General features: G+C 37.8%; 1 protein-coding gene across 1 annotated transcript in view; it reads right to left on the reverse strand.

Annotated features, from left to right (window-relative positions):
• Nucleotides 1–137: 137 nt before the first annotated feature.
• The window catches only part of DNAJC3 (DnaJ heat shock protein family (Hsp40) member C3), a 40,628-nt gene continuing 15,189 nt past the window's right edge, over nucleotides 138–25,576 (reverse strand). Inside the window, exons 3-12 of the mRNA XM_037024872.2 lie at nucleotides 25,190–25,314; nucleotides 23,436–23,510; nucleotides 18,061–18,213; nucleotides 16,407–16,588; nucleotides 15,843–15,962; nucleotides 12,955–13,060; nucleotides 12,750–12,870; nucleotides 6,887–7,019; nucleotides 5,865–6,013; nucleotides 138–3,883 (exon numbers count right to left, since the gene is read on the reverse strand). Of these exons, the coding sequence (XP_036880767.1) occupies nucleotides 3,726–3,883; nucleotides 5,865–6,013; nucleotides 6,887–7,019; nucleotides 12,750–12,870; nucleotides 12,955–13,060; nucleotides 15,843–15,962; nucleotides 16,407–16,588; nucleotides 18,061–18,213; nucleotides 23,436–23,510; nucleotides 25,190–25,314 (1,322 nt within the window). The 3' untranslated portion in view covers nucleotides 138–3,725. The remainder of the gene's footprint in view (nucleotides 3,884–5,864; nucleotides 6,014–6,886; nucleotides 7,020–12,749; nucleotides 12,871–12,954; nucleotides 13,061–15,842; nucleotides 15,963–16,406; nucleotides 16,589–18,060; nucleotides 18,214–23,435; nucleotides 23,511–25,189; nucleotides 25,315–25,576) is intronic.

Below are 25,576 nucleotides of genomic sequence, written 5' to 3' on the forward strand. Positions count from 1 at the left end.
TAGCCATTCCTGCTTCCCGCACTCCCCCCTCAGCTCACATAGGGGAGCTCTTCTGCCACCAGTCTGACCACGTGCAAAGCAGAGCTGGGAAATGGACTTCTTCTCCATGAGACTAAAAATGAAATGAAAGCAAGTACTTATTTGACCATAAATATTTTTATTAAATGTGAAAATACAAGGGCATAAAAATAGTACCCATATTTGTAGAACATATCTGAGACCCATTTCAGTTAATTATCTGTTTCTTTTTTTATTAAAACACTAAATTGAGATGGATTAACTTACTTAGTCTTGTCTCATTCAAAACCAACTCTAGTTTTACAGCAGGAGTAATAATTTAACTTCTCAAACATCTCCAATTTTTTACCTCCTCCGCACTCTGCTTTCCACTGCAGGCAAGAGGTTTGACACAGACAAGTGCAACAAAACCTGTTACTATACACAGAGCCACGCAGTGGCTAATTTTACTCTTGAATCATTCAGCAAATGAGATCACCCATTAAAAAAAAAATCATCCCCACATATTAACATCATTTGCAATTTACAGAACAAACTCTGCTATGAACAAAAAGGAATGATCTGGTTTAGAATAAAGAAAAATATGATTTGCTACCAAATTAGCATCTGCCTTCCTTTGGAAATACGGAAAAGTCAACTACTTTCAGCAAATGTGCGTGAATTCCTCTAGGTCACATCGCTGATGTGTGCTCAGTGAAAGCTTCCTGCAGGGCGCATCGCCAGTGCCCTTTGCCCTTAAGGCAGTCGGCTCTGCCACAAAACTGACTGAGGAACTATTTTTAACCTAAGCATCTCGTGCATTTTTTTTTCATGGTAAATGTCACATACAATTTCTGACCTATTTCCTGCCTTTAAAGGTCAAATGTCTCATTTTCTACCATGAATAGAAAATGTTGCCAATTTCAAATGGTGATTCTATTACCTTTTTTTCCTGTTATCAGTATTTTTCGCTTACAAAAACAAGTTTTATATTCCATACATAATGAGAGTCCCCAAAATTTGTTTTCATACTGATATTTAAATAAATTTTTAATACTGACTAAAGATAAAGATATCGTAAAATTGACATTGTTATATCCAATTCACATTAGTAAACTATTGAAGTTGTTTCAAGTTTTCATTTACCCATGGTAAGAAAGCACAAACTTTCAGAAGTGAGCAACAGATTGATGTATTCTCTCTTTTTAGAACTTCTTCACATTTATAGGCTGATGTGTTTAATACTTGCTGCTGTAGAAAATATCCACAATGCACAGCCCAGCAGTATTTCACTTCTGGAGCTCACCAGAGGAAGGGAGGAGCTGAAGAAGGGAACATACTGCAGCTAGGACTGGGTACCCTCTGATTTTACCTTTCCAGAAAAAGACGCAAAGATTACTGGGTGCCTGCAGTACCCCCAAACAGACTGGAGAGTGCTGAGTGGAAGCAGCCCAGAAATAAGTCAGATGCTTTCTCAGTTATATGCTTTCCACTACATAAGGAACAACCATTCATCCATTCACACACCGAGGGTTTTTCTCAATCACTGTTCTGGGAAAGCATAGAGTGACTGCCTTTCCATTCATGTGGATACCAGAAGACAGCTGATGCCGGTCAATATTTTCTTCATTAATCAGCAAAACAACAGGTTCCAGAGAATTCCTTTTTCTCAGCGGTGTTGGCACTTGGCACCATAGCTTCCCTTCTCTTCACTGAAAACAAGCAATTCTCCACATTTCAGTTACAGTGATTAAGTTAAATCCACGGTAGGCCTTTAAGAACAGGAATTACGGTGATTACAAGTGGACAAAAAGTAGCGCAAACAACCCTCCGGGCAGCAGGTAGGCAGGCAGCGAGGTTAACAAGTACCCAGGACGCATCTCCCATGTGGCGCAGCCCTCAACCATCCTGACTCCCTCTGGCTTCTTGTCATTTCTCATCCTCTTCTCTGAATGTAAGGGCAAGTGACTTGATACCTCCTTTGTTCTGACTGTGTGTGAAAATTGCTTTTGAAAGTAGGAGAGGCCATTGATTTCAAAGAGGTTAGTGACATATGAAAAAAAAACATTGAAAAACATTGCTGACATAACTAATGAGGTAATGAGATTATACTAAGATTAAAGAATAAAAGTGAATTTCCCTTGGAAATCATTTTCACACTGGCTTGAATTTTGAGACACTAAAACAAAATGAAAGCTGCAAGGTGCTCACTAGTTTTCAAAAGGCGTTAAGTTTATTGGTGAGAAACACTTCTAAATAGATGCAAAAAGCACTTATGTGATTTACTTAACTCACCTATGTGACTTTTGTCTCTTAAAAACATTTCCTCCACATGTCTCAGGACTGCTGTAGAAGAAAATGATCTGTGCTTTGCTGTTGTGGACATTCGTGGTCAGGATGCCTCCCACAACTAAAATTAAAACACTTGATTTCCTAAGAATAATGTATTAGACCTATGCTGCTTAAAATGCTTCAAAATGCTCTGAGGCGAAAACAAAAACCTTTCCAGAATAAAGGCAGCAATTCTTATCTAAAGTAATTCTCAAGATTTTAAATGTAGCATCAATAGTTCCATAAATATTTAATGTTCTTGATTAAGGTAACACTTTTGGGGGGGAAATTAGTATACAAAAATTGAATAGTTCATTTCTTAAAAGTTAAGAACAACGTATCACTAGGAGAGACGCCATCTTGATAGTGAAAATACAGCCACACCTGGGCAGATTTGTAAACTTGTATTATTTCCTATGCAGGCCTAAGTCTAGAGGCATCAAGTTCTGGCAAAGGGGCATGTCTGCTAATTAACGTCCACCTTAAACAGGTCTCATGTGGGAGTCATTTCAGTCCAAGAGGGTAACCAGACATAAAAGAAGCTCCCTCACTGTATTTATTAAAAGTGGGAAACATGGCATTATTTGTATTCACTGAGTACCTTCACATTTCTATGCCAGTCCTATTACAGGAGAGTCTAACAAACAACTCAGTTGTTAAAGTACCTCATTGTGCACTTCAGCAGTAGTATCGTAATAGTACCACTGCTATATTATCTGAACCTATTTTACTTATATTTGTTTCATATTGAATAAAAAGGCCCATAGGTTTTTACAATTAATTCTATTTCAGTGGTTTTCAGTATTCTCTTGCAGGTACTGAACAAAACAGAATATATGCTTAACATCAACTACCAGTTGGTAGCAGGTTTTCTAAAAGATGGGCTCTATCCCTTCTTCAGTGGTAGCCATATTCATGCTGAGAGTTGGAGATGCATATGGATTAAAGGAAGATCTGTCATTTAATAGATATTTGCAAGCGACTGGCCTGACCAAAATCTAAGCAAAGTTGTCCCTAAGAACATACAGCTCAAAATCATATTCTCTTTAAGAATACTGAAACACACCCATTCTCGTGAAGAAAAGAGTAATTTCTACAGGCTTCAGTGTAGAAAAACTTCGCAGGTGAGCCTGCCTCAGCGCACTTCTCCCAGACACTTAGAACACAGACACAGCTGGTCTGTCAGAAACAGCACATTCCCTGCCATCTCCTGTCCCCGCCGACCCATCAACCTCAAATCTAAAATGGATAAGAATGGATTTTTCTTATTAAAACAACTCTTTGGTCATGGACAAACTGAAATATTTGAATTTTTTTTTCATTAGGATCCTGGAAAAAGGTTTCTTTGTTTTTAATCTTTAAAAATATTAAGGAAGAAGAGCAGAAAAACAGCTGGTTTAATTGAAGTGGAATTTAAATCTAAAAGGTCCGCCTGAGCTGAAGGGGTTGAACCCCTGCCACGAGTTCCAGCTCCTGTGGAAAGGGCTGCCGCCGCCTCCTTGCTGGCTCTCGGCGTCCAGGGGGTCTTCTCCGTCATCAAACTTCTTCCTCATCTCTGTAAGAGAAACCAGCAGGTGACCAGGTACTGACCGAGTGTGAGGGGCTGGAGGACTACGTACTCCCCACTTATCAAAACAGTTGTGCCCTACACTCAAATCGAGGTTCTCATATTCCCGCCCAAATGCAGTGAAGTTCAGAGCTGCAAACGGCTGTTCACTGAGACAGGCCCAAGATGGTGGCATAGAAAGAGCACGAGCCCATCTCCTGCCACACGCACACCAAATCTACACCTCCACAGAGCAGTTCATTCCAAGGACCCAAACAAACCAAGGCCTGAGTGAACACCTTCTGTACAAAGAGACATAGAAAGAGCGCATGAAAAACTGCAGGAGAAACAGAAAGACAGTGTACCACAGGGAGCCCTACGCCTCACAGCCCTGCATGGGAGGGAGAGCGCTGGGCTACCAGAGCACACACTCATCTGCCCTGGACAGGAAAGAAAGCTACAAAGGTGGAGGGCTTAAACCTGACTGCAGGACTACTGGGACTCTGGGACCAGAGGAGCTGGTGAGCACCATTGCTTGTGATCCCCCTGGACCCTGCTAGCATGAAAACCTTTACTTATGTTCCCCATGCACACTGACAGTGCAAATGAGCACGGTCACACCGGCAGCCTCCCGACCCCTGCCCTCCCATTTGCATGGCCCAGCCAGGAGACCCCAGACTGAATCCTTACACCCTCAGCCACCCTACTAACATGGCCCTGGGTGGCACCCACCTGGAAGCTCACTGGAGAGTGCCCCTCCACACTCAGTTGCACTGCCAGAGAGGATCCAGCCTACTGCCTACCTGGGAGCATCCCAAACTGTCCCTTGGACACCAGCCAGGGTGGCCCTGTTATGGCAGCTACACAGGATACCTGCTGCCCAGGCCCTGGGAGCTTCAAAACCAGGGCACACCCATCTCACAGTCACTCAGCCTCCAGCCAGTCAAAACCACCATGTCCACACAGTCTACCCAGGGGACCATTCCCACTCAAGTCCAATCCTTCAAGATGGAGAGAGGTAGCTCTTCCTACTAATTCACAGAATCACTGAAATAGAAGGTGTTAAAGAAGACATACATAAAACATGGAGGAGGGAAAGTTAAAAATCTAATGCTTCCTAAGCATTAGAACTTAAGTAACTGTCAATACACTGCTGCATATGTAAGAAATCATATATAAACTACATGGTACCCACAAAACAAAACCCTACATTAGATACACAAAACTTACAAAGGAATCCAATGATAACACTAAAAGAAAAGTCATTATACACAAGGGAAGAGAGCAAGAAGAAACGACCAGAGAGAAATAGTAAAGTACTAACTTAACATTAAGCTCCCCCTGGAAATGTCAAAGCATTGTTCAGTAGTAGCTCGGTTGTTAGCTGTCTCCCTCTTACTTTCCAGGCCATTTTAGCATACGATAAAATAACACAGCAAGCAGTAAATCCAGTGAACATTTGATTTAAAGCAAGATTCCTGGAGACACACTCACAGAGGGCAGGCAGCTCCTGGGCTAGGTATACACTCTTCTCCCACCCCTGCATTCCAGCCTGGCATTCTCTTCCTCTTAAGTTTAGGATAAAGAATCCATCACTGATCTGTGATGTTGGAAGGAACCTAAGAGACCTCCCTCGCTGTTATACTTTCATATCACAAGTGAAAAAACTGAGGTCCAAAAGGTTCTAGTACATTATTAAATAGAGAGAAGAGTCGGACTTGGACCTCTGATTGCTCATTGGTCTTTCCACTGCACCAGGCATATAAGGGTCCCTGAGTCCTGACAGGGGCAGACAAAACTGAACCTCTGAAACTGCAAGTGGGGGCCAGTCTGCAGCCCCCCAGGTGAGCCCCAGAGCAGCCCACAGAGCCCACCCACTGTCCTCTTCCAGCCCTGCCTCTGAGATGGGCAAAGGGACGGAGCTAATTACTAAGTCACCAGTCATTCAGTCAGCCATTTCAAGACTCTAGAAAATGTGAAAGGCAAGTACCTGGGTCAGAGAGGACTTCTTTAGCAGCTGCTATGTCAATAAACTTTTTCTCAGCTTTTTTCTTTTCTTCTTCATTCTGGAAGTTGTCTGGGTGCCATTGCAGTGCCAGTTTTCGGTATGCTTTAATGATTTCTTGCTTTTTGGCATTTCTGAGGTTATTAAAATAACAATCACCATCAGCGAGGAAGTGCCCAGTACAGTGCCACAGAACACCGGGGGGCTCAGACCCACTCAGCAAGTCGCCCTGCTGTCCCCGATGGTGCCAGTGGTGTCACAGGCTGGACGTCTGACGTGCAGCTCTGGTTTTACACCATCACAGATCAAGCCCAGACATCAATCAGGCTTTCTTGGATATTGTCCGCTAGGATTAATCTCGCTGAGGATAAACTATTCCTGATCTTTACAATTTTCCCTTCATAAAAGACCCACTTCTAAACTTTCTCAATTTCCAAGATACCATGATTCAATTTTTGGCATTAAAAAGATTCTCTGACTCTTTGAACCATACTTTCTGTTTTGCTTCTGGATTCGCTTACTTTAAGAACAAAGTTTCAGACTTTTAATTGTAAGATTGATGGTTCCCTTGTTCAGGGAAGATGGGTCTTATATAAAAGGATATATTGACTAAATTATACATCTCTCAGTGCCTGCAAGTTAATTCTAAAAGTGTCACTTTATTTTTAGGCCTAGAGAAGTTTTCCCCATCCCCTCTTTCCCTCCAATCCCCACCAAAAGAAAGCTCACTCCTAACCCTTTATCCTTCTTAAAAAATCTAGGCCAAGGACCTGTTCATGCTACAGTGCCACATCCTGTCACCAATTACTAATTCTCCATTGCTGTATTGCTGTCTCTATCATAAAGAAATGCCTGTAACATTCAAAATAGCTTATGATGGTAAATTGTTAGGGGTTAATCTATGACTGAAATTATATAAGGAAAGGAAATTAAACAGGAAAAAAGACAGATTAGCTTTAAAAGAGTTGATTAAAAATAGCAATGCAAATTTTAAATTAGTAAGTCACCTTTTTACTCCCAAGATTTTATAATAATCCCGTTTCTGCGACTGTTTCAATAGTCTTTGTGCTTTCTCTAGACCTTCCCGAATCTGCTGATCATTTTCATTGTGTTCTTGAGCAGTTTCATAATCCTGAATAGCTGTCAAAATATGTTTAAGATAATGCTGTTAAGAGGAATTACAATTAACTTTTACTAACCCTGTATTGATATTAAAGTCACCATCCCAAGGCCCCTCACTCTTTTCCCATTACTGGTAAGAGCCTAAGAAGAGATATTTTATTTCTTAATATTTTGTTCACAAATTTATAAAAAGCATAATTAAAGCTGAATTTAGGTATCATACTCATTCAACAAAATTCATTGCTGTTTATTTACTTGCCCACCCTCCCATATTACCTTCCCCACACCTTTGAAGTAGTTCAATATCAGCCCTTTATACAAAGCATTCTTAACCATCACTAAGATTGAAGTGATTGTTACAGGAGAACATAAAGCAGTGGCAAAGAAAATCCCCATGGTCGGCGACAGGCCCACAGTTCAGCGAAATGAAAGGCTCAGAAAGGGAGCAGGGGAACCACAATCAATCAGAATGACTGAAGTCATGCACGGGTTTGAACACAAACTATTACAAACCTGTTTTAAGTGTCAATCAAAGTAGAAAACCATAAAGTCCTGGTATGGTAAGTCTGATAACAATCCACATGATTTTAGAGTATTTTAAATATTTCAGAAATACAAGGCACCTAGACATATAATATCATGCAGAAAAGAATCAACACAGCAGGCCCAATCGTTGTTATTCTTAGAAAGGCCCGATGGCAAGGCCGGCCTTGGCCAGCATCTGGAAAGATGGACGCTAGGATGTTCCCAGCAGTTCCTGATACGAATGACTCACTGTGCTAAACTGTACAAACAATGTGGCTTATGCTGCATGTTGTCCTTCTGGGAGTCTGGAATTTTGGTATGGGCTTGGCAAGAGGTGTCCACCTGGCCAGCCCCCAGTGAAAACCCTGAGCACTGGGTCTCTACTGAGCTTCCCTAGTAGACGGTACTTCATATGTGTTAAGGAATTTGCTTATTCTGTGTGATTTCACAGAGAAGACACTTGACATCTTCCACCTGGTTTCCTCGGGGTTTTGCCCCACGCAACTTTTCCCTTTGCTGATCTTACTTTGCATCCTGTCAACTAGAATAAATCTTAGTCCTGAGTACAACTATATGCTGAGTCCCCTGTGTCCTCCTCCCAAATCACCAACCAAATCTTCAGATGGTCTTGGGCAGCCCCAACACAAATTTCTCTTAACAGATGTCTGTTTTCCCTGGACAGACATCTCAAATAATGGATCACTGGGTTTAAATTCTAGTTTTTATAGAAATGCATTCCATGGTGGAAAAAGACATGTCTCTCAATGACATGCCTGAACATTCATCTTGGCAACGATGAATCCTGGAAGGGGTTTAGAAAGGCACCATGGGCAGATAAAAATGAGAAACACACTAGAATAAGATCAACAAATGTACAGTGGACTACCCTTATCTGTGGTTTCAGGTACCCACCATTTCAGCTGCCCATGGTCAGCCACACTTCAGAAGCAGATGATAGTCCTGACGTATCATCAGAAGGTTAACAGTAGCCAACATGTCACATCACCTCATCTCACTTCGTCATCATTTCTACCTCACTTCATCTCATCATGCATCATCTCACATCATCATTACAAGAAGGGTTAAATACTTACAATATAATACTTAGACCACATTTACATAATACCTATTACAGTATATTGTAGTAGTCCTATTTTACTATATCGTTGTTAATCTCTTACTATGCCTTTTATAAATTAAATCATGTATGTATAGAAAAAAAACAGTATATATAAGGTTCAATACTATTTGTGGTCTTGGGCATCCACTGGGGGTCTTGGATCACAAGCCCTGCAGATAAGGAAGGACCTACTGTAGTTAGCCTTCACTGCCTAGAAAAATGAACCAACACTACCTTGGCCCATTGAGGGAAGAGGGGTGGGGGGGGCACACCTCAAGCTTTTATTCTAATTCTGGCCTCAATAGATTAATATTAAATATTAATATGAAACAGTAAATATTACTGTCACCTATCGCAATGACATAAAATATCTTTCCAATTTAGTACACAAACCATCATAAATAGTGGTGGGGTTTAACTTTGCCATTAACAGCCACAGCACCTCCTATTACAACGTAGTAAGGAAATGCACCTTGACGGAATTCAATACAAGGGGAAAATATTTCAATATACACAATTTTGCTCCTTAGGCAAGCTACACTTACAACATGTTTTCTTTCTTAAATGTTCAGAGTATTTCCCCTAAAGCAGTCTTTGATGTTCTTTTATCCCTGCAGAAAAAATAATAAACTACAGGTTTCCCAAATTCACATGATTACAGGTAGGTAACTAATTAGAAACATAAGGGAGGATTCTGAGATGGCAGAATAGGAGGTTCCTGGGATCACCTCCTCCACATACACATGGAGGCACCAACTACACGTAAGGCAACTCACTGTGAAAACACCATAAGGCCTGGCAGCACAGAGCTTCCATACCTGATGACATGAAGAAGGCCACATCAAGAAGGGTGAAAGAGGCAGACCTGTTTGGGACCCAGACGCTTACCCCTCCCTAACCCACAAGTGGGAGGGAGAAGGCCCCACATCAGGCACATCCAGTCCTGGGGACCTGCACCAGACAGACGATGCCCTATAATGTCTGGCTTTGGAGATCAGCGGGGCTTAACTCGAAGAGCTTGATGACCTGTGTGCTGTGTTGATAGGTCTGAGACCCAGCACATGACCACTTTGAAAAGCACCTGAGTTGTATAGGAAAGAGATTTATTGACTAACTTAAGGATATGTGCCAGGGGGTGGGCATCTTCAGGAACTTTTACCAGGGGAGGAGGGACTGGCGGAAGCCATTTTTCTTCTTCTCCTTCAGCCTGGCTGGTCAGAAGCTTACAGGTGCGCATTCTGACATTCTCCATCTACTGTACCTGCCCTGCCCGATGTTTGCCTGTACACTACTCCCTCCCAGCCTGCCCAACCCAGACATCCCTCCAGAGTGACCCCAACACTGCTACACCCTGTGGACACCCCCTCTGACTGGTGTTTCCTGAGAGTGCCTATCACCACGCCACCCCTAGCAACCAGCCGCAGGAGAAACAGCCCCCCTCTAGAGCACCTCCTCCCCACGAGGAGCTAGCCCCACCCACTAGCACACCTACAGCGGGTAGAGCAGAACCTCTAGGCTGTAAACTTACAGTTACAAAATAAGTCACAAGCCATGGCGATGAAAAGTACAGCCAATAAGTGTGGTAACTTTGTATGGTGATGGTAACTACACTTCCTGTGGTGAGCACTTTATAATGTACATAAACGTCAAATCGCTGTGCTGTACACCTGAAACTAATAAACATCAACTATACTTAAATAAAAATTTTAAATAATAACCATTAGAAACTTAATAGGGATGATGTGAGACTTCCCATGGACATGAACTAGAAAAATCATTTTTAATTTTCTCAGATGTTAAGATGGTAAAATTTGTCATGTGTTTTATTAAAAGTGTTTTACTGTTTTGATAATAAAAAAATAAGTGACACAGTCAGACTCAAATTCAGGACTAACTTTAAATCCCCATACTCTTTGCACTATGACCTTATTGTTAAACTAACTTCATTAATTCATTGAGTGCCTGCTGTGTATCCTCAAACAACAATCTTATTTACTTCCTTTCTTGTGAGTGAAATCCCCTACATGCTTTCCTGATAATTCTATATTAAGCCTAAAATTAATAAATTTCCATGTTCCATTATTCACCAACCTATTTTTTCTTTATTCATTATATACCTACCATAATTTTAAAATAAGGTAAAAGCAGTGAACAAAATATGGAAACTCAGGATGTCAACATATAAAATAAGACTATTACTCATTTACATCATTTACTAAACCTCTGATTAAAATCCAAACAAGTCAAACAATATCAGTTTCATCTACAGACTTCTTCTCCTCCCCCAACAAATTTTAGAGACCTGGCAATGGCATTCTCTCTCTGAAGATGCTTAATTTCCATATTTGTGATTTAATAATCATTTTACTCTTGTAAAACCATAATTCCAAAAGATTCCCTAGTATAGAACCGAAACCCCTCACCAAAAAGACAAAGAATAAACTCCTATTTAAAAGAAAAATCTCAAGGAAAAACAGATTTCAAAGACAAATCTATCCTATTAAATTAGCATTAAGCATCTTTTTCTTCAATTTTAATTCAACCTCCAAGCTTGATTGCTCTTAAGGTTCCCTAAAAAAACAAGTCAGTTTAACATTCAAGTTAAAAAGGAAGCTTTCAAAGTATTTAGCAGCCTATAAAATTTAACCTTTCTTTAACAGATAAGCTTTTCATATTATTTTGCAGGTTCTCTAATTTCACAATTAGAATTATGGGTTTCCATACATATGACAAAAGTACCTTTGATGAAAAATTCCAAAACCTAGCTGGAGTGCAAAATCCTAGCATGAGCACAGCTACCTCACTGAGCAGTCCCAGCAGCTCAAGAGTGAAAAGCACAAGAATGCTACCAGATCTTCGGACATTACCTGCCTTATTGAAGCATTCTTATAAATATTAAAATATCACTTTGCATACATTTCAAGCCTCAGTCAGACTTCAAGGACTATACTACAAAAAAAGCCCACAAATAGAAAGCAGGGTTGTTATTACTCCAGGAAACTATTCAGAGAAAGATTCTTTTTAAACTGTGGAAAGCAGGAAAAAAGTGAATGATCTTTTTGATAAAAAAAATTGTACCTCAAAACTTTCTTAATTCCAAGTGTAGTTTATCTCCTTCCTAGTATAGATTTATTTTATCACTGTTGATGATGCATTCTTATTGTGTTTAAAAATGTTTCCAGAATTACATCATAATATGATTACTTTTGGGTTATACTAAAATTTAATACATATTATTTCAATAGATACACTTTAATTATTCAGTACTTCGTTGAAAAAAAAATGAAAAATCACAAGCCAAGTTTTAATAGAAAAATATTCCTACTGTTTTCAAATTAAAACACTTTACCTGATTTGAAACAAAAATTTTACAATAAGGGCCATAAAGCTTACTTCTTTTAAAAACCATCTAATTTAAATGTTCATAGCACACTGTCACATGAAAAAAGTCATAAAACAATATATATGAAAGGATTCTATTACATTACTAGTGAATATGCATTAGTGATCTTCCCAAAATAGGGCACTGCCTTTACCCGAGGTCCGTCCACACCTGACAGGAAACTCTGTTACCTCAACTTGAACAGAGCAGGGTAGGCAGCTATCCTAGCATTACTAAACAGCTTAGGTGGGGGTCACAGAAGACCATTTTAAATTTAGGTACATATGACATATATGTACACTATGTATAATATGTATACTGTGTGTATATATGCATTGAATATATACTAATATATATGCATAGAAATAAGTCTGAAAGATATACAACCAAAATGAACAGTGATTACCTCTGATATGAAATCTATACTTTAAACTTTGTATTTTTTTATTTATCTTTTCTAACTTGTCTACAGCAGAAGCTAAAATTTGTATTTTTATATTCCAGTGAACTGGTTTCAATAGCAGAACTCTTTCCTCAAATATTAAATCCTTTCAAGTTTCACTAAGGAAGAATAATTTTCAAGTTCTCTGCCATTTTTCTAAAATTGTCAACATTTCCAGGTACTATGGTAAACTATTTTTAAACAGAAGGATATTAAATGTGCTAATTTCATATATATCAACTTTTAAATCCTGCAAATCAAATTCCTTAAAAAATCTACCTTCATCATACATTTCTTCTATTAGATAGGCCTCTGCTCGATCTTTCAGAGCATTCACATTGTCAGGTTCCACCTGTAAAACTTCAGAACACACTCGAATAGCTTCAACAGGCTTCTCATCCTAAAAGTAAATGTGAGAAAAGGATTTATGGTTGCTATCCCATATATTAAATTTTCACATTTCTGGGAACGAGTCAACTGTTACCTTAGAAAAGCAGTGGCAAATCCTTTCTTTTGAACGAATTGTATATTCAGAAACTCTTGGCTCTGTTTCCATAACAGACTCATATTTGCTGGTTGCATCTGTGTATCTATTAAATGAACAAATCATGAGTAACAATGAGGTTCTATTTCCAGAGCTAGAGAAAGGACCCACAGTATGTTGCTTAGTCAGTTAATCTGAATGAGCACATGCCTTCAAACACTGCTTTTATCTTCCTGATCTACAGTAGCAAGAAAAGATACTCTCTCTGCATTTAAGAGTTAAGAAATATAAAACATGACCACAGAAAAGGTCCATCAATAAATCAAAGCATACTTGTGAGTACCAATCAAACCAAATGATGAATTTCATTACACAAAAATGCTTATGATTTTGGAATTAAGTAAGGCACCTTGTTAAAGTCTGACATAACACAGAGCACTTTTAGCAAAATAGAGATCAGATTCTACTTCTTGGTCACTACATACCTTCATGAAATAACACAGCCCACATATACATACTATTTTATATAATGAATGTCAATGTTCACAACTAAAGACAATGTAGTTTCTTGCAGAAGAAACTGGTTTAAATTTCCAACTTTACTAGCTTTCTAAAAACACTAAAAAATATTTTAGCATTTTTTTTAACTGGTAAAAAGTAATGGTCGTGTTATACACTAAGTTACTTTCTTCAGTAATGGCAAACTAGAAGATACTTTTATATGCCATAATGGCACATTATTCCCAAAGTGCCATAATCTTCACATTTAAATGTTAATGTATTAAAACACAGGTTTAAGTATAACATTCAAAATAGAAGCTAGCTAACAATGCCACAGTCCTACTTGGGATATTGTTCAACAGTTTTCCAAGATAATACAATTGCAGGGAACTGCACAAAGCATATGAGACACTGCTTTACTTCTTACAACTAAGTGAAACTATAATCAGCTCAAAATAAGAAGTTCATTAGAAAATTCTGTACTTGGCTTTTTTAAAAAATCTAGTTTCTGGGAAAGTGAAGTAAGTGTACTTGCCCCAATTCCTTCAGCTAGGTACAATTAAACATCCTAGACACTATATATTTTTTAAAATATAAGAAGACTCAGAAAGGGGAGAAAAATATACAGACCAGCTAGAGACCTCAGGACCCCAGGGAAAACACAGTGTGATAAGTTCCCTGGATTTCTTTTTTGCTTCATATACCACAAGCTTGGAACTGCAGAAGCCAGCAACTCAGAAATGCCAACAGCGGAAGACATAAAAAAGACACAAAAAGCCAGTAAGAGCCTGCTCTCCCAAGCTGAAGGACCCGGAAGGGCAACCTAGCAAGGCACAAAGCTGTTCAACAGCTGTGGCTCAACACCAAACACCACAGAGAAAATTACGGCCTCACACCCACCAACACCAACCAGCAGATCAAGCGGAGAATCTAGACTTCTTCTCTGGTGAGGCCATAATGAAGTGTGCTCACACCGCTACCAAGGGGATGTTACGGAAGGCCAAAGGGATAAGAACTTTCATCTATGGCTGGAAATGAATCCCCAAACCTATCACGTGCACCAAGCAGAAGTGAGAACCCCCACATCTCAAGTATCAACAAAGTCCAAGTGGGAAAGTTCTACCTCAGCCTGACAGAAACAAGTATACACCCCCACTCTGCTGGAACAAGTCAGAAAAAGCCAGCTAAAACAGACTTAAATAAAAGAGTCTTGTAACATAAAATGAAAATGTCAGGCTTGGAAGATCTCCAACTGAATGAGAAAAGACAATAAATACCAACACCAAGAGGACAGAGATGTTAGAATTATGTGAGAAAGACTTTAAAGCAGCCATGAAAAAGCAGCAATGACAACATGCTTAGTGCAAACCAGAAACTCGAATGCCTCAGCAGAATTAGAGGATAGAAAATAACCAAATGGAACTTTTACAACTGAAAAACAGGAAAAAAAAAAAAACTCACTGAATGTGCTCTACAGCAGAAAAGAGAAGACAAATAAAAGAATCAGTGAATCAGAATAACAGAAATTACCAAATCTGAAGAGAGAGAAAATAAATTGGAAAAAAAAAATTAAGAGAACCTCAGGTACCTGTGGAGCTAAGATAAAAAAAAAAGTCCAACATTTATGTCGATCAGAGTCTAGGAAGGAAAATACAGGGTAGGGTTGAAAAAGTACTCCAAGGAATAATGCCTGGAAATTTTCCCAAATTTGACAAGACATACCTACATATTCCAGAAACTAAGTAAACTCCAAATCAGATAAACAAGAAATCCACACCAAGATATAAACTTCTGAATACTAAAGACAAGGAAAAGACTCTTAAAAGCAGTCAGAAGAAAATGATACCTTATTTTTAGGGGGAAAAAACAATTAGAATGACAACAGATTTCTCACCAGGAACCATGGAGACCAGAAAACAGTGGTATAACATTTTTCAGATGCTGCAACAAAAGAACTGTTAAGCCAGAATCCTGTACTACAAGAAAATTTCTGTATACTCTGTACATATCACTGTCACTCCAGACACATTGCCTTTCAGTAATCAATTGATTATGTCTCTCTCCCACACTAAACTATAAGTTTAAGACCAAAATCTATAGTTATATTCATTTCTGCACCCCCAAGTACACAGTGCCCAATATAAGAGATACCCAATAAATATTCAATGGAATATAAGTAAATCTGCTGGTAAGAATGCTATGCAGTTACTATTATTTATATTCTGCCTTATTTTAAAAACGTACAGTTGTGGTAGTTTTGTTAAGGCCCAGTGCTATCTGGGATACTCCATCCTCAATGGCAAAGGAGTAAGGGCAAGCAGTTCAATTGTTTTGTGCCTGCAAGAGACATAGAAGGGAATGGTGGATCACCTAGATGAGCATATTACCTGCCATCTCTGATGAGCGCTTCAGCTGACTCAATCAGCTTGTTAAGTTTCTTTACTTGTTTATAGTGTACAAAACACCTTTTATGATCCTGGTCAAGTTTAAGACATTCACGAACTTCACTGCTCATGTATTTAAAAAGAAGAAAATACTCCAAGTCAAAATAATCAATGAGTAGTTTTCCATTAAACACAGAAATCACAATAGAATGTATTTTTTGTTTATAACAAACAAGACTTAATAATTTACTATATACTTTTATATGTAGCAATGTACACACTTAGTAATTCAAATTAAAATGACTTAAGTAGAGTTATACAAATACCCCCTTTTTGCTTCTGCAAATACATCCGGATTTATTTTGATAAGCATACTCCATGAAAATAAAGTAACAAAGTATGCAGAATAACTTACGGATAACACAAAACACAGAGACATAGAATATAAAAACAACCTTAACCACAATGTTATTAATTTCAAAAAATTAAAAATTAAAGTAAAATGAGATTATCATCTTACTGCCAACAATGAAAAGATGATGAGATGTGCACATCAGTAGAACTGACCTGAGGGACAGTTCATGGTCTCCTAGTTGATAGTACAGTGTACTGATTTTATAAAAAGCCTCAGTATTGTCATTCTTCAATTTTGATGCAGCTTTTAAGTCACTTATTGCTTTCCTAGGCTCCCCTTCTTTTATAAAACATTCAGCTCGAAGTTCCCGTAGTTCTGCATCCCAAACACAAACCTTGAGAAACAAAAGAACTAGACTTTAAGAAACAGTAAATTATGCTTTCCTACTTGCATTCTATACTTTATCTACATACTTATGAACATAAAACATCCTCAATTAATGTGATAACTCTATATTGTAAATAGTATTAAAAATTCTGATACAATTTAGATGTGACAAAATAATTTCTCCAATGATATTTTAAATAAATTCTAATGGGGGGAAGAGATACACATACTGACAAGACCCTTTTCCTACCTCCTTCAATTATAATTCTAAAACTTTGAAAGTAAGAATACATGGCATTTACTATTAGCACACTGTTCCCAGTAAAGCATATTTGCTTTGAAGAGAGTATTCTGTAATTATACTTCTGTACTTAATTGACAATTCTAATTTCTAGTTTCAAAAAATAGAATCTAGATTAATCCAAAAAATACTTTCATTCTACTAATTATTAAATGGAATTCTCTTTTATAAAATGCCATCTCCTTGAAATTAAATCCTCATGTCACAAAATGAAAAAAAAAAATGTGAGAAGGTTGAGGCTTCACTATTTCTATTTTATCAAAAAGTTGACAATGTTTAGTAAACACACTAGTATTTTTCAAAATGTAAACCCAAAAACTTACCAATAAGTCCTACAGAAGTATCTCTACATATTTCTTAGAGGTGTTCTAAAGTCATGCATATATTAAGATACCAAAATCAACATTGCACATAACGTAAGTATCATGGACAGTAAGCTAGGTCAAAATGGATACTCTACTGGAAGATAAAAATTATAACTATATTTCCTACTACAGCACCAAAACAACTTAGTAGAACATGAATTCTACTGGACCATGTCACACAATTTCCCCTACACAATACCAAAGTGCCCATTGTACATAAATCACAAGTTTACTGCCGAGATTAAATAAAACTGCACACCAAAGTACTATGAAAAATGACAAATATGAGTTATGACTGCTTCTGCTTGAATATTTTAGTAGGTTTCCTTCTGAAACTATTTGTCATTATGTCCCTCAGAAGCACGGAAACTACACACTTAGGTTTCCCCACTTAGAACCCTCTGGATCCTATCAACTCTTCACCTGCCTTCTTCCTTAGGAACTTCTCAATACAAACACTCCTCTTTGCTCCTAAACATTATTTTTTACTTATCTGCAACCAACTCTTTCAAGTTTTACCACATTATTTAACCTCTAGTTTTCTCCCTACTCCCAACAAAAACAGCAAAGCAAGCAACGTTTAAAATATGGAATTCCCACTCCACAGCAAATTCAGTATATTTATTGAAAACTTCAGTTCCAAATTTAGTTCAGCATAAACACTATCTTTTACTTAAGAGCTGAAAGCCCAAGGACCAATCTGATTTTATCCTGTCTAGGCTTTTTGTTGTATATAACATGTCAAAGTACATAAGCAGGCCTTGTGTTAAGAAGCAGTGTTAGGTTTGTCATCTGCAAATCTAAGAAACTTACCTCTAAAATCTTATCAAGGAAGGTTATAGAAGCAGTATAATCCGAGCTCTCAAAAGCATCAAGTGCTTGCGAACGCAAACGCTGCATTTCATCAGATTTTATAAGTTGAGACTGAGCTTCCTTTTCTTCATTTTCACTAGGATTAGATTTAAGCTATAAGAATAATAAGAAATTAAAGGAGATTTTTAATCTCTGTAAGTCTAAAACCCAGAGTTTACACAACAATCTGACCATTCCAAATACTTAGTTCCTTCGGGGAAGGAGCAAAGACACTGACAGAACAGGCTTGAGCAATGACTTGCCCCTGGTGCTGATTACATCTTTACTTCCGCAGACTCGTACACCAGAGTGAGCAGGGGCACTAGAAGCAAAGACCTGGGTCCCCCAAACTTACGAGGGAGCAAATATATTTAGGAGTGTGAAGGGGCAGAGAAGAAGGAAGGAAAGTACCTTTCTTACTTTCTTACATATAACTCTTGCAGAATAACTGGGTTTTATGAACTTTTGCCTTCTAATTATATTTCCTAAGTATTTAAATATAAATTAATTTTAGCAAATAATGAGAAATATGGGAGATCTGAGGTACAGGGCAGTCTTGTTAAACAAGTACAGGACAGGAAAACATCTGATACCAGAGGGGCTAGTGTCATCCCCACTCCCAGCACAGCCTCGTGCACAGTGACTCAAAAATTTCTTGCTCCAGATTGAAAACCTTAAGCTCAATGGCTCAGAAAAACTGAGCTTTTAATGGCTCATTAAAAGCTACTAATTTGGGAGAGGGAGGGTGCTTTTTTCCTTAAGATTACAGTTTATATGTAATAATTCCTGACATCTAACCTCTTACTAAGATGGGAATCGTAGTTGATAGGTCCAATTTTTTTGGATGAGGTGCAGACAACTGCAGATTATTTCTAGAAATATCTCTCCTTCAATTGACCAATCATACTGCTTCCCCTTTTAGTGAATTAACTTTTTAAAAACATTCCCACTACCACCTGGTGGGAGAGAGCACTCCAAATGTGAAGCCTTCAGAGATCATTTCTCAGTACTTTGCCATTTTGTTTTTAGGGTAAGTCTGTTTAATCCTTGGCTTTTGAAGGAATAGATAGGGCTCTTCATAGTAACTAGGGATCGGTAACCTCAGCTCACTCAGAGAGAACCGTCCCTGCACGAATGAATTATCCAGTTGACGGGGGTTGCTTGAGGGCCCTGGCATGCTTGTTTATGACTGCTTTACCCTCCACAGGACGGCCTTGAAAACTTCTGAGAGACCACACTGGAAGGAGCACGGAGGAAGCCGGAAGGAGCACTGTCACTTAGCTCTGGGTAAAAGGAGAGGTTGATTGACACCTTGTTTACTATAGGTACACTGCTGCTCCCTTTCAGACAGAATGTACTAGAAACTGCCTCTCTTGTATGGAATTTGCATCTCTTCTCTCCCAAACTTCAGAATCTAGTCTCTTCCACATAATCTTTCTCACTGGAAGGTGAGGGAGGGGAAAGCCCTAAATCTTGAGGCTGAAGATGAGGGAACCAAGGGAAGCCTCTGGCCAATAGCTTGGAAAACACGGAGGCCTGTCTAACAGCTCAAGAGGAACTAAATCCTGCCAACAACCAAATGGGTCTGGAAGCAGTTCCTTCACCAGCCAAGCCTTCAGATAATCCCACAGCCCTCTCTGACACCGTGAATGTTACCTTGAGAGACCCTGGAGAGGGCCCCAACTATGCCTGCCCAGATTCCTGACCTCATGATCAGTAACAAATCTGTGTTGCTTCAAGCTGCTAACTTTGGGTAATTTGTTACGCAGCAATACATAGCTAATACAGTAGTTTTACCATTTCTCAATGGCCAGGTTGTGAATATTTCCAAATAGATTTTGTATTATTGTTTTAAAATAATAAAACCTTAATTTGACTCCTCTCTGGTCAAAATAAAATTAAACTTTGGCATGAAATTCATTCACTGAACTGTTTTTGCTGCTCAAGAATTAATTTGTCTAATCCTATTCAATTTAATTATGGTGTGGGGAGGTAAATAACAAATTTAAATTTTTCATTTGATACTATTTGATAACATAGGATAATACGTAATGTTTGAGGTATACTGCAACATTCTCCATGTACTTCTAGAATTTGCCTTACTCTTTTCTGTAGTCTTTGTTAAGGGAACTATATAAAAATAATACTAATATGAATGTCAATAAAAAGAAAATAGAAAGACCCAATTGTTGAAAAATAATCATATCCAAGTTAGCAGGTGAGTGACTGAATTAAAAGCATTCTAAGGTCCCTGTATTTTTCTGAAGGAAGCTAAAGATACTGATTACCTTTAAGCTTTATTAAGCATGTATATTAAGATTCCTAGGGTAATGACTAAGAGAAAAAGACAGTATGCATTAGAGTATAGAAAGAACAGAATAAGGAAGAAAAATCCAAGTCAACTAGGGGAGAGGAAAAGAACAAGAGGAAAAGCAGAAACTAACAGAAGGGTGGGCTGACAGAAAAGAAAGTGTTATATAAATAGAATCTAATAGAAATATACACAAAAGATGTAAAGTTGCATTTCTTACACCAACCAAGTTAAATTTCTTACAAAAACCAAGTTAAGTCTGTTCATATCAAGTGTTTAAGATGTGGAACATGTGGAACTCTCTTACGCTGCTGGTGGGAACAGAAATTTGGACAACCATTTAACAGGACACTGCCAAATGGCTCTGCCAGGTTAAAAATGCATGTAACTTTAAAAACAGCAATTATCCTCCTAGGTATATGCCTTATAGCAGTGACTGTCAGTGTATGATCTGGGAACCCTTGTTGGTCCTTAATATCCTTTCAGGAGTCTGTGGGGACAAAGCAGATATGGATAAATGATAATCTATTCAAAATATAAGATAAACCAATGGTTTTCATTATAACAGAGTACCAAAGGTTCACTGGTAAGAGTTCGAAGTCCACATTGCATCTAACCCATAACCACTAGTGGAGTTCAAGTGTAACATCAAAGAATATCCACAATTATCTAAAAAGCTATTAAAATATTCTTCCTTTCCCACTACTACATATGTGAGGCCACATTTTCTTTAATAAAGTTCAGACCTAGAAATTCAACTGAATTCAAGCAAGCAAGCCTGACATTAGAGAGATTTGCAAAAAATGTAAAACAATACCACTCATTAAATTTTTTGTCATTTTTGAAAATATTTTTCATGTAAAAGTTATTTATATGAATATTTTGGGTTTACTATTATTACTTTTAAACTAATAAATTTTATAATTTCTAATATTTGAAATAATTTCAAAATTATTGATAAACAAAAGCTTTTTGGAGCCCTCAATATTTAACAGTATAGTGGGATTCTGAGGCCCATCCTGAGAACTGCTGCCCTGGGGAGATTTAGTGTGCAGAATATTCACTGAGCCTGGCAGAGTACAAACTCAAATATTTGTTAAAATCATAAATAAAACTTAACAGAAATGAAACTAGGAAATGTGAGGATATAGCTAAGCCTCACTCCTCCCTCTTCCCCTTCTGCCCCACATCTGAACAAGCTGTTAAGAAAGCACACTTCAACCCCTCGAAGTGGGAAAGTCTTAAAATTGATGGAGTCTTACCATCAGCCTCTCAGCATGACTGTTCACGCCCAAAAGCAGTCTAGCACACTCCAGGCAAGTAATGAGCACTGTTGGTATGACATATACTGAGTTTAACTGCCATTTAAAATCTTAGTTAATATATGCAGAAAGGCAATAAACGGAGCAGTGTGATATAATAAAAGTGTATGTATAGATCTCCAGTGGCTCTTTTTTATGAGCAAAGAGTAAAAATATTAAGTTATAAGTACATTAATTGACAGCATTTATTCTTTTAATAGCACATAAAATAATAACTTATAATTGATGGCTCCTTATATTCGGGGAATTATGATATATGATACAAAATTATATCTGATTCAAAGAAAACCAAAAAAATTGTCTGAGTCATAGCATAGAGTGTTATCTTTACATTAAATTATAACCATATTTATTTCATGTCTTTAAAAAGTATTATTCCTTTTCTTCCCAATTCATAAAACTCATGTGTATTTTTTTAATGTTGGTTATTACTGATTTAAGTATTTTGAAATCATCCTTTCTGCACTAAAAGATTAAAGATGAAAAAAAAATGCCTGAAGTTGTGTTGATATATAGTGGATTATGTTAGTTTGATTTGCTTTCAATTAACACAGTCCACAAACTACCAAAGAAGAGTTTATTTATTAAGTATCTTGATTTAAAAACTAAATTGCAATTGGCACTGCTATTTACCTAATATATGTTTTCCTTACCACAATCAAAATGCAAGTTGCTTGCTTTGTCAAAATAAAACATATAGAAATATGAAATAAACATTAAAATAAATCACTTCCTTAATTGTGTTTGGATCTCATGGAACACTGCCTCAATCTAAATACCTTCCACTCAAACCCAAGCATGGATAGCAAAGATAAATAATAATAATAAGCAAAGATAAAGAAAATCTGGACTCCAAGAAAAGGTAAGTTGAAAATGCATTTACTGCATATTGGATTTGGGGATAAAAGGGAAGAATTCACAGATTAGAAATTATTTAATAAAATGAGTTGCTGAGGTCAGGGAAGTTTTACAAGAATAAGAGAGTCGTATTTTTTCTATCCAGTCTTTTCTGCTAACTGATTTCTCTCTGGGCTCCTACCTCAGGGACAGCATGTACCCATCTGAACAATCCAGACACCTGGGCATCATACTTACCATTCCTTCTCCCTTACCCTAGTCATGGCATCGCTCTTGATCCACCCTCCTGAATGTCTGTTTCTCTCAGTCCTCACCTATTCTAGCCTAACCTTTGGCCTCCACAAAGATAACTTGGATTATTACTGAAACAGCTTCATTTTCAAACTGTCTGCTTCTACCCTTGTTGTCTTTTTCCAACACATTCTCCAGAGTAGCCTGGAATTTACTGAAGCAAAAAGCTGACCATAACACTGCCCATATAAGCCTTCCACAGCTATAACCTGATACTACATAGGTCCTCTTTGCAGTCAAACCTCTGCTCCCTGTCTAGTCTCCTACCACTCCTGCTCCAGTTCTCCTGGAGGCATCGTTCTCCTAAGCAACAGGCTCTTTCTGACCTCCAGCTTTTGCACAGGGTACTCACCTTCTACCCGGATGGTCTTCCTACTCACCTTGCTAACACAGATTTGTCCTTTTAACATTCACATTTCAAGTATACTCCCTGCTTAGGAAAGCCTTCTTGATTCCAATTTCTTATTACATTTCTTATAGTAATAAAAAAAGTGCAATATGCTCACTCAAAATAAAATCTTCATAGAGCCAAATACAAATTGAACTTAACTCACCACTTTTTTAAAATCATCTTCTGCTTCATCAAGTTTTCCTTGTTTGAGTAGTAAGTGACCTCTCTGTAATCTTGCCTAGAAAAAAAAAAGGATATTCTACTGTGAATTTATAGATGTTCTTTAAACACAAAGAATGAAACTAAATAAGCTAATGAAGTATTAATGAAATACCTATTTTTCCAAAGTCCATTTGACTTAACACTCAGACTGATTCCTGGAACCAACGAATGTGCATAATTTTGTTTAAAGTATGCTTCCTTACAAATACTTTCTGCTGTACCCCCCAAAAACTGAAAACATGCATCCATAAAAAATCGTATAGACAAATGTTTATAGCAATAGCCAAATGTATTTTATGATTTCATTCACATGAAATATCCAAAATTAGAAAATCCATAGAGACAGAAAGACAAAAGGTTGCAAGGGGCTTGGGCAGAAATGCGGAGTGACTGCTGATAGGTACAGGGTTTCTTTTGGGGGTGATAAAAATGTTCTCGAACTAGATAGTGGTGATGCTTGCACAGTCTTGTGAATATACTAAGAACCACTGAACTAATTCTTTTAAAAAGGGGTAATTTGATGGTATGTGAACTATCAATTAAAAAATAAATCTTTTGCCATCAAAATAACTTTTGCCACTACAATTAAATTTGTATAATTTGGGGCTTTACCAATCAGAGCTCTGGGAATAATTTTTTAATTAACTCTCAATGCAAATATTTACTCCACTGTAACAGGAAGAACAATGCCTCTTCCCTTTTAACATGAATCATTTTCTCCCCCTTCACCTCTGATATTTCTCTTCCTCTAATGTGCATAATCCCATCAATTCCAAAAATACCAACTCTCTGATGACGACCAATGTCTGCCATAAGACAGAAACCACAATACTATACTAAACTTATGTATTACTTTTATGGTACATAAAATTTCCCCAATTCTCTGTTAAATTCACCAATACACATAAAAAGATTAAAGCCACTGCATCTAAGAGCTACTGTAATACTAGGAAAATGAGCTACTTAACTTTTGTGAAAGGTTGTGCTTATCTGGACAAAGTAATAGATTAGAGAAAAATTTGACACTTAGGAATTCCATCTTAAAATAATAGCAATTTCAAACCAAACATTCACCCATATCTCATCAGTCATCTCATATCCCTTCAGGAATATGATAGGATATCAACAATAAATGAGTTACCAAATTAGTTCTGAAACCACCTAATTGGTCCTATTATTTTAAGCCATTACACTCACCTGTCCCATCATCAGGATATCCCAGTAGGCTATAAATTCCTCCATTCCTGAAACTGGTGTGTTGGTTCCAGAGGAAGACTGTCTAATTCAGCACTGTATCCCTACCATAAGCCACAGCTTACTTGAGTTATCCCCTCTTCTTTAATCTTCTTGCTACAGCCTTAACTGACATTGTGGTCAGTCACCTGACAGCCTCTGTATCAACTCATTTCTCAGCCTGCTATCTTGCCCTCCACTCCATCCTCCCCACAAAGGTCTTTCTAAGCCACAAAGCTAACATTACTGCCACACTTCCAAAATCAGCTAATGTACCCACTGTTCTTCACAGACCTTGGACTCGAGGGACTTTGGGTTTCTCCTGCTGCCCAGTCCACCACATCACAGGAGCTTTCTGCAGCATCCAGCTATGTCCAGCACTCCAGTCCTCGCCTTAAGAAACAAACTACCTCTTCCAAGGCCCCTTAAATTCTCCTTTAAAGAAAGTTTACATGCACTTACTGCAGTGAAATCCATCTTCAATTCAATCACTTTAGTTAAATCAGGAAGTGCTGCTTTTGATTTGCCCATAGCTAAAAAGACAGTAGCTCTCCGATAGTAAGCAATATAATTATAGGGGTCAGCATCTGAAAATTAAAATAATAAATATTAGCTCTCACTAATTAATTAAAAAACCCAAATCACTTGGACAGTACTAGAGTTTACAAAATCCCACTTAGAATTTCTTCATCAGAAGTAGATCATGCTGCCTGGGAAGAGCACTGCAGATGAATTCAGAACAGGGCCCAGAAAACCGTAGCCTCCGAACCAAATCCAACCAGCAGACTTGAAGTTAAGAATATTTGTTATGTTTTAAAAGAGTTATCAAAAAAGAAAAAAATACACCAC

Source organism: Manis javanica, chromosome 9, assembly GCF_040802235.1.
Source record: "Manis javanica isolate MJ-LG chromosome 9, MJ_LKY, whole genome shotgun sequence".
NCBI classification, from domain to species: Eukaryota; Metazoa; Chordata; class Mammalia; order Pholidota; family Manidae; genus Manis; species Manis javanica.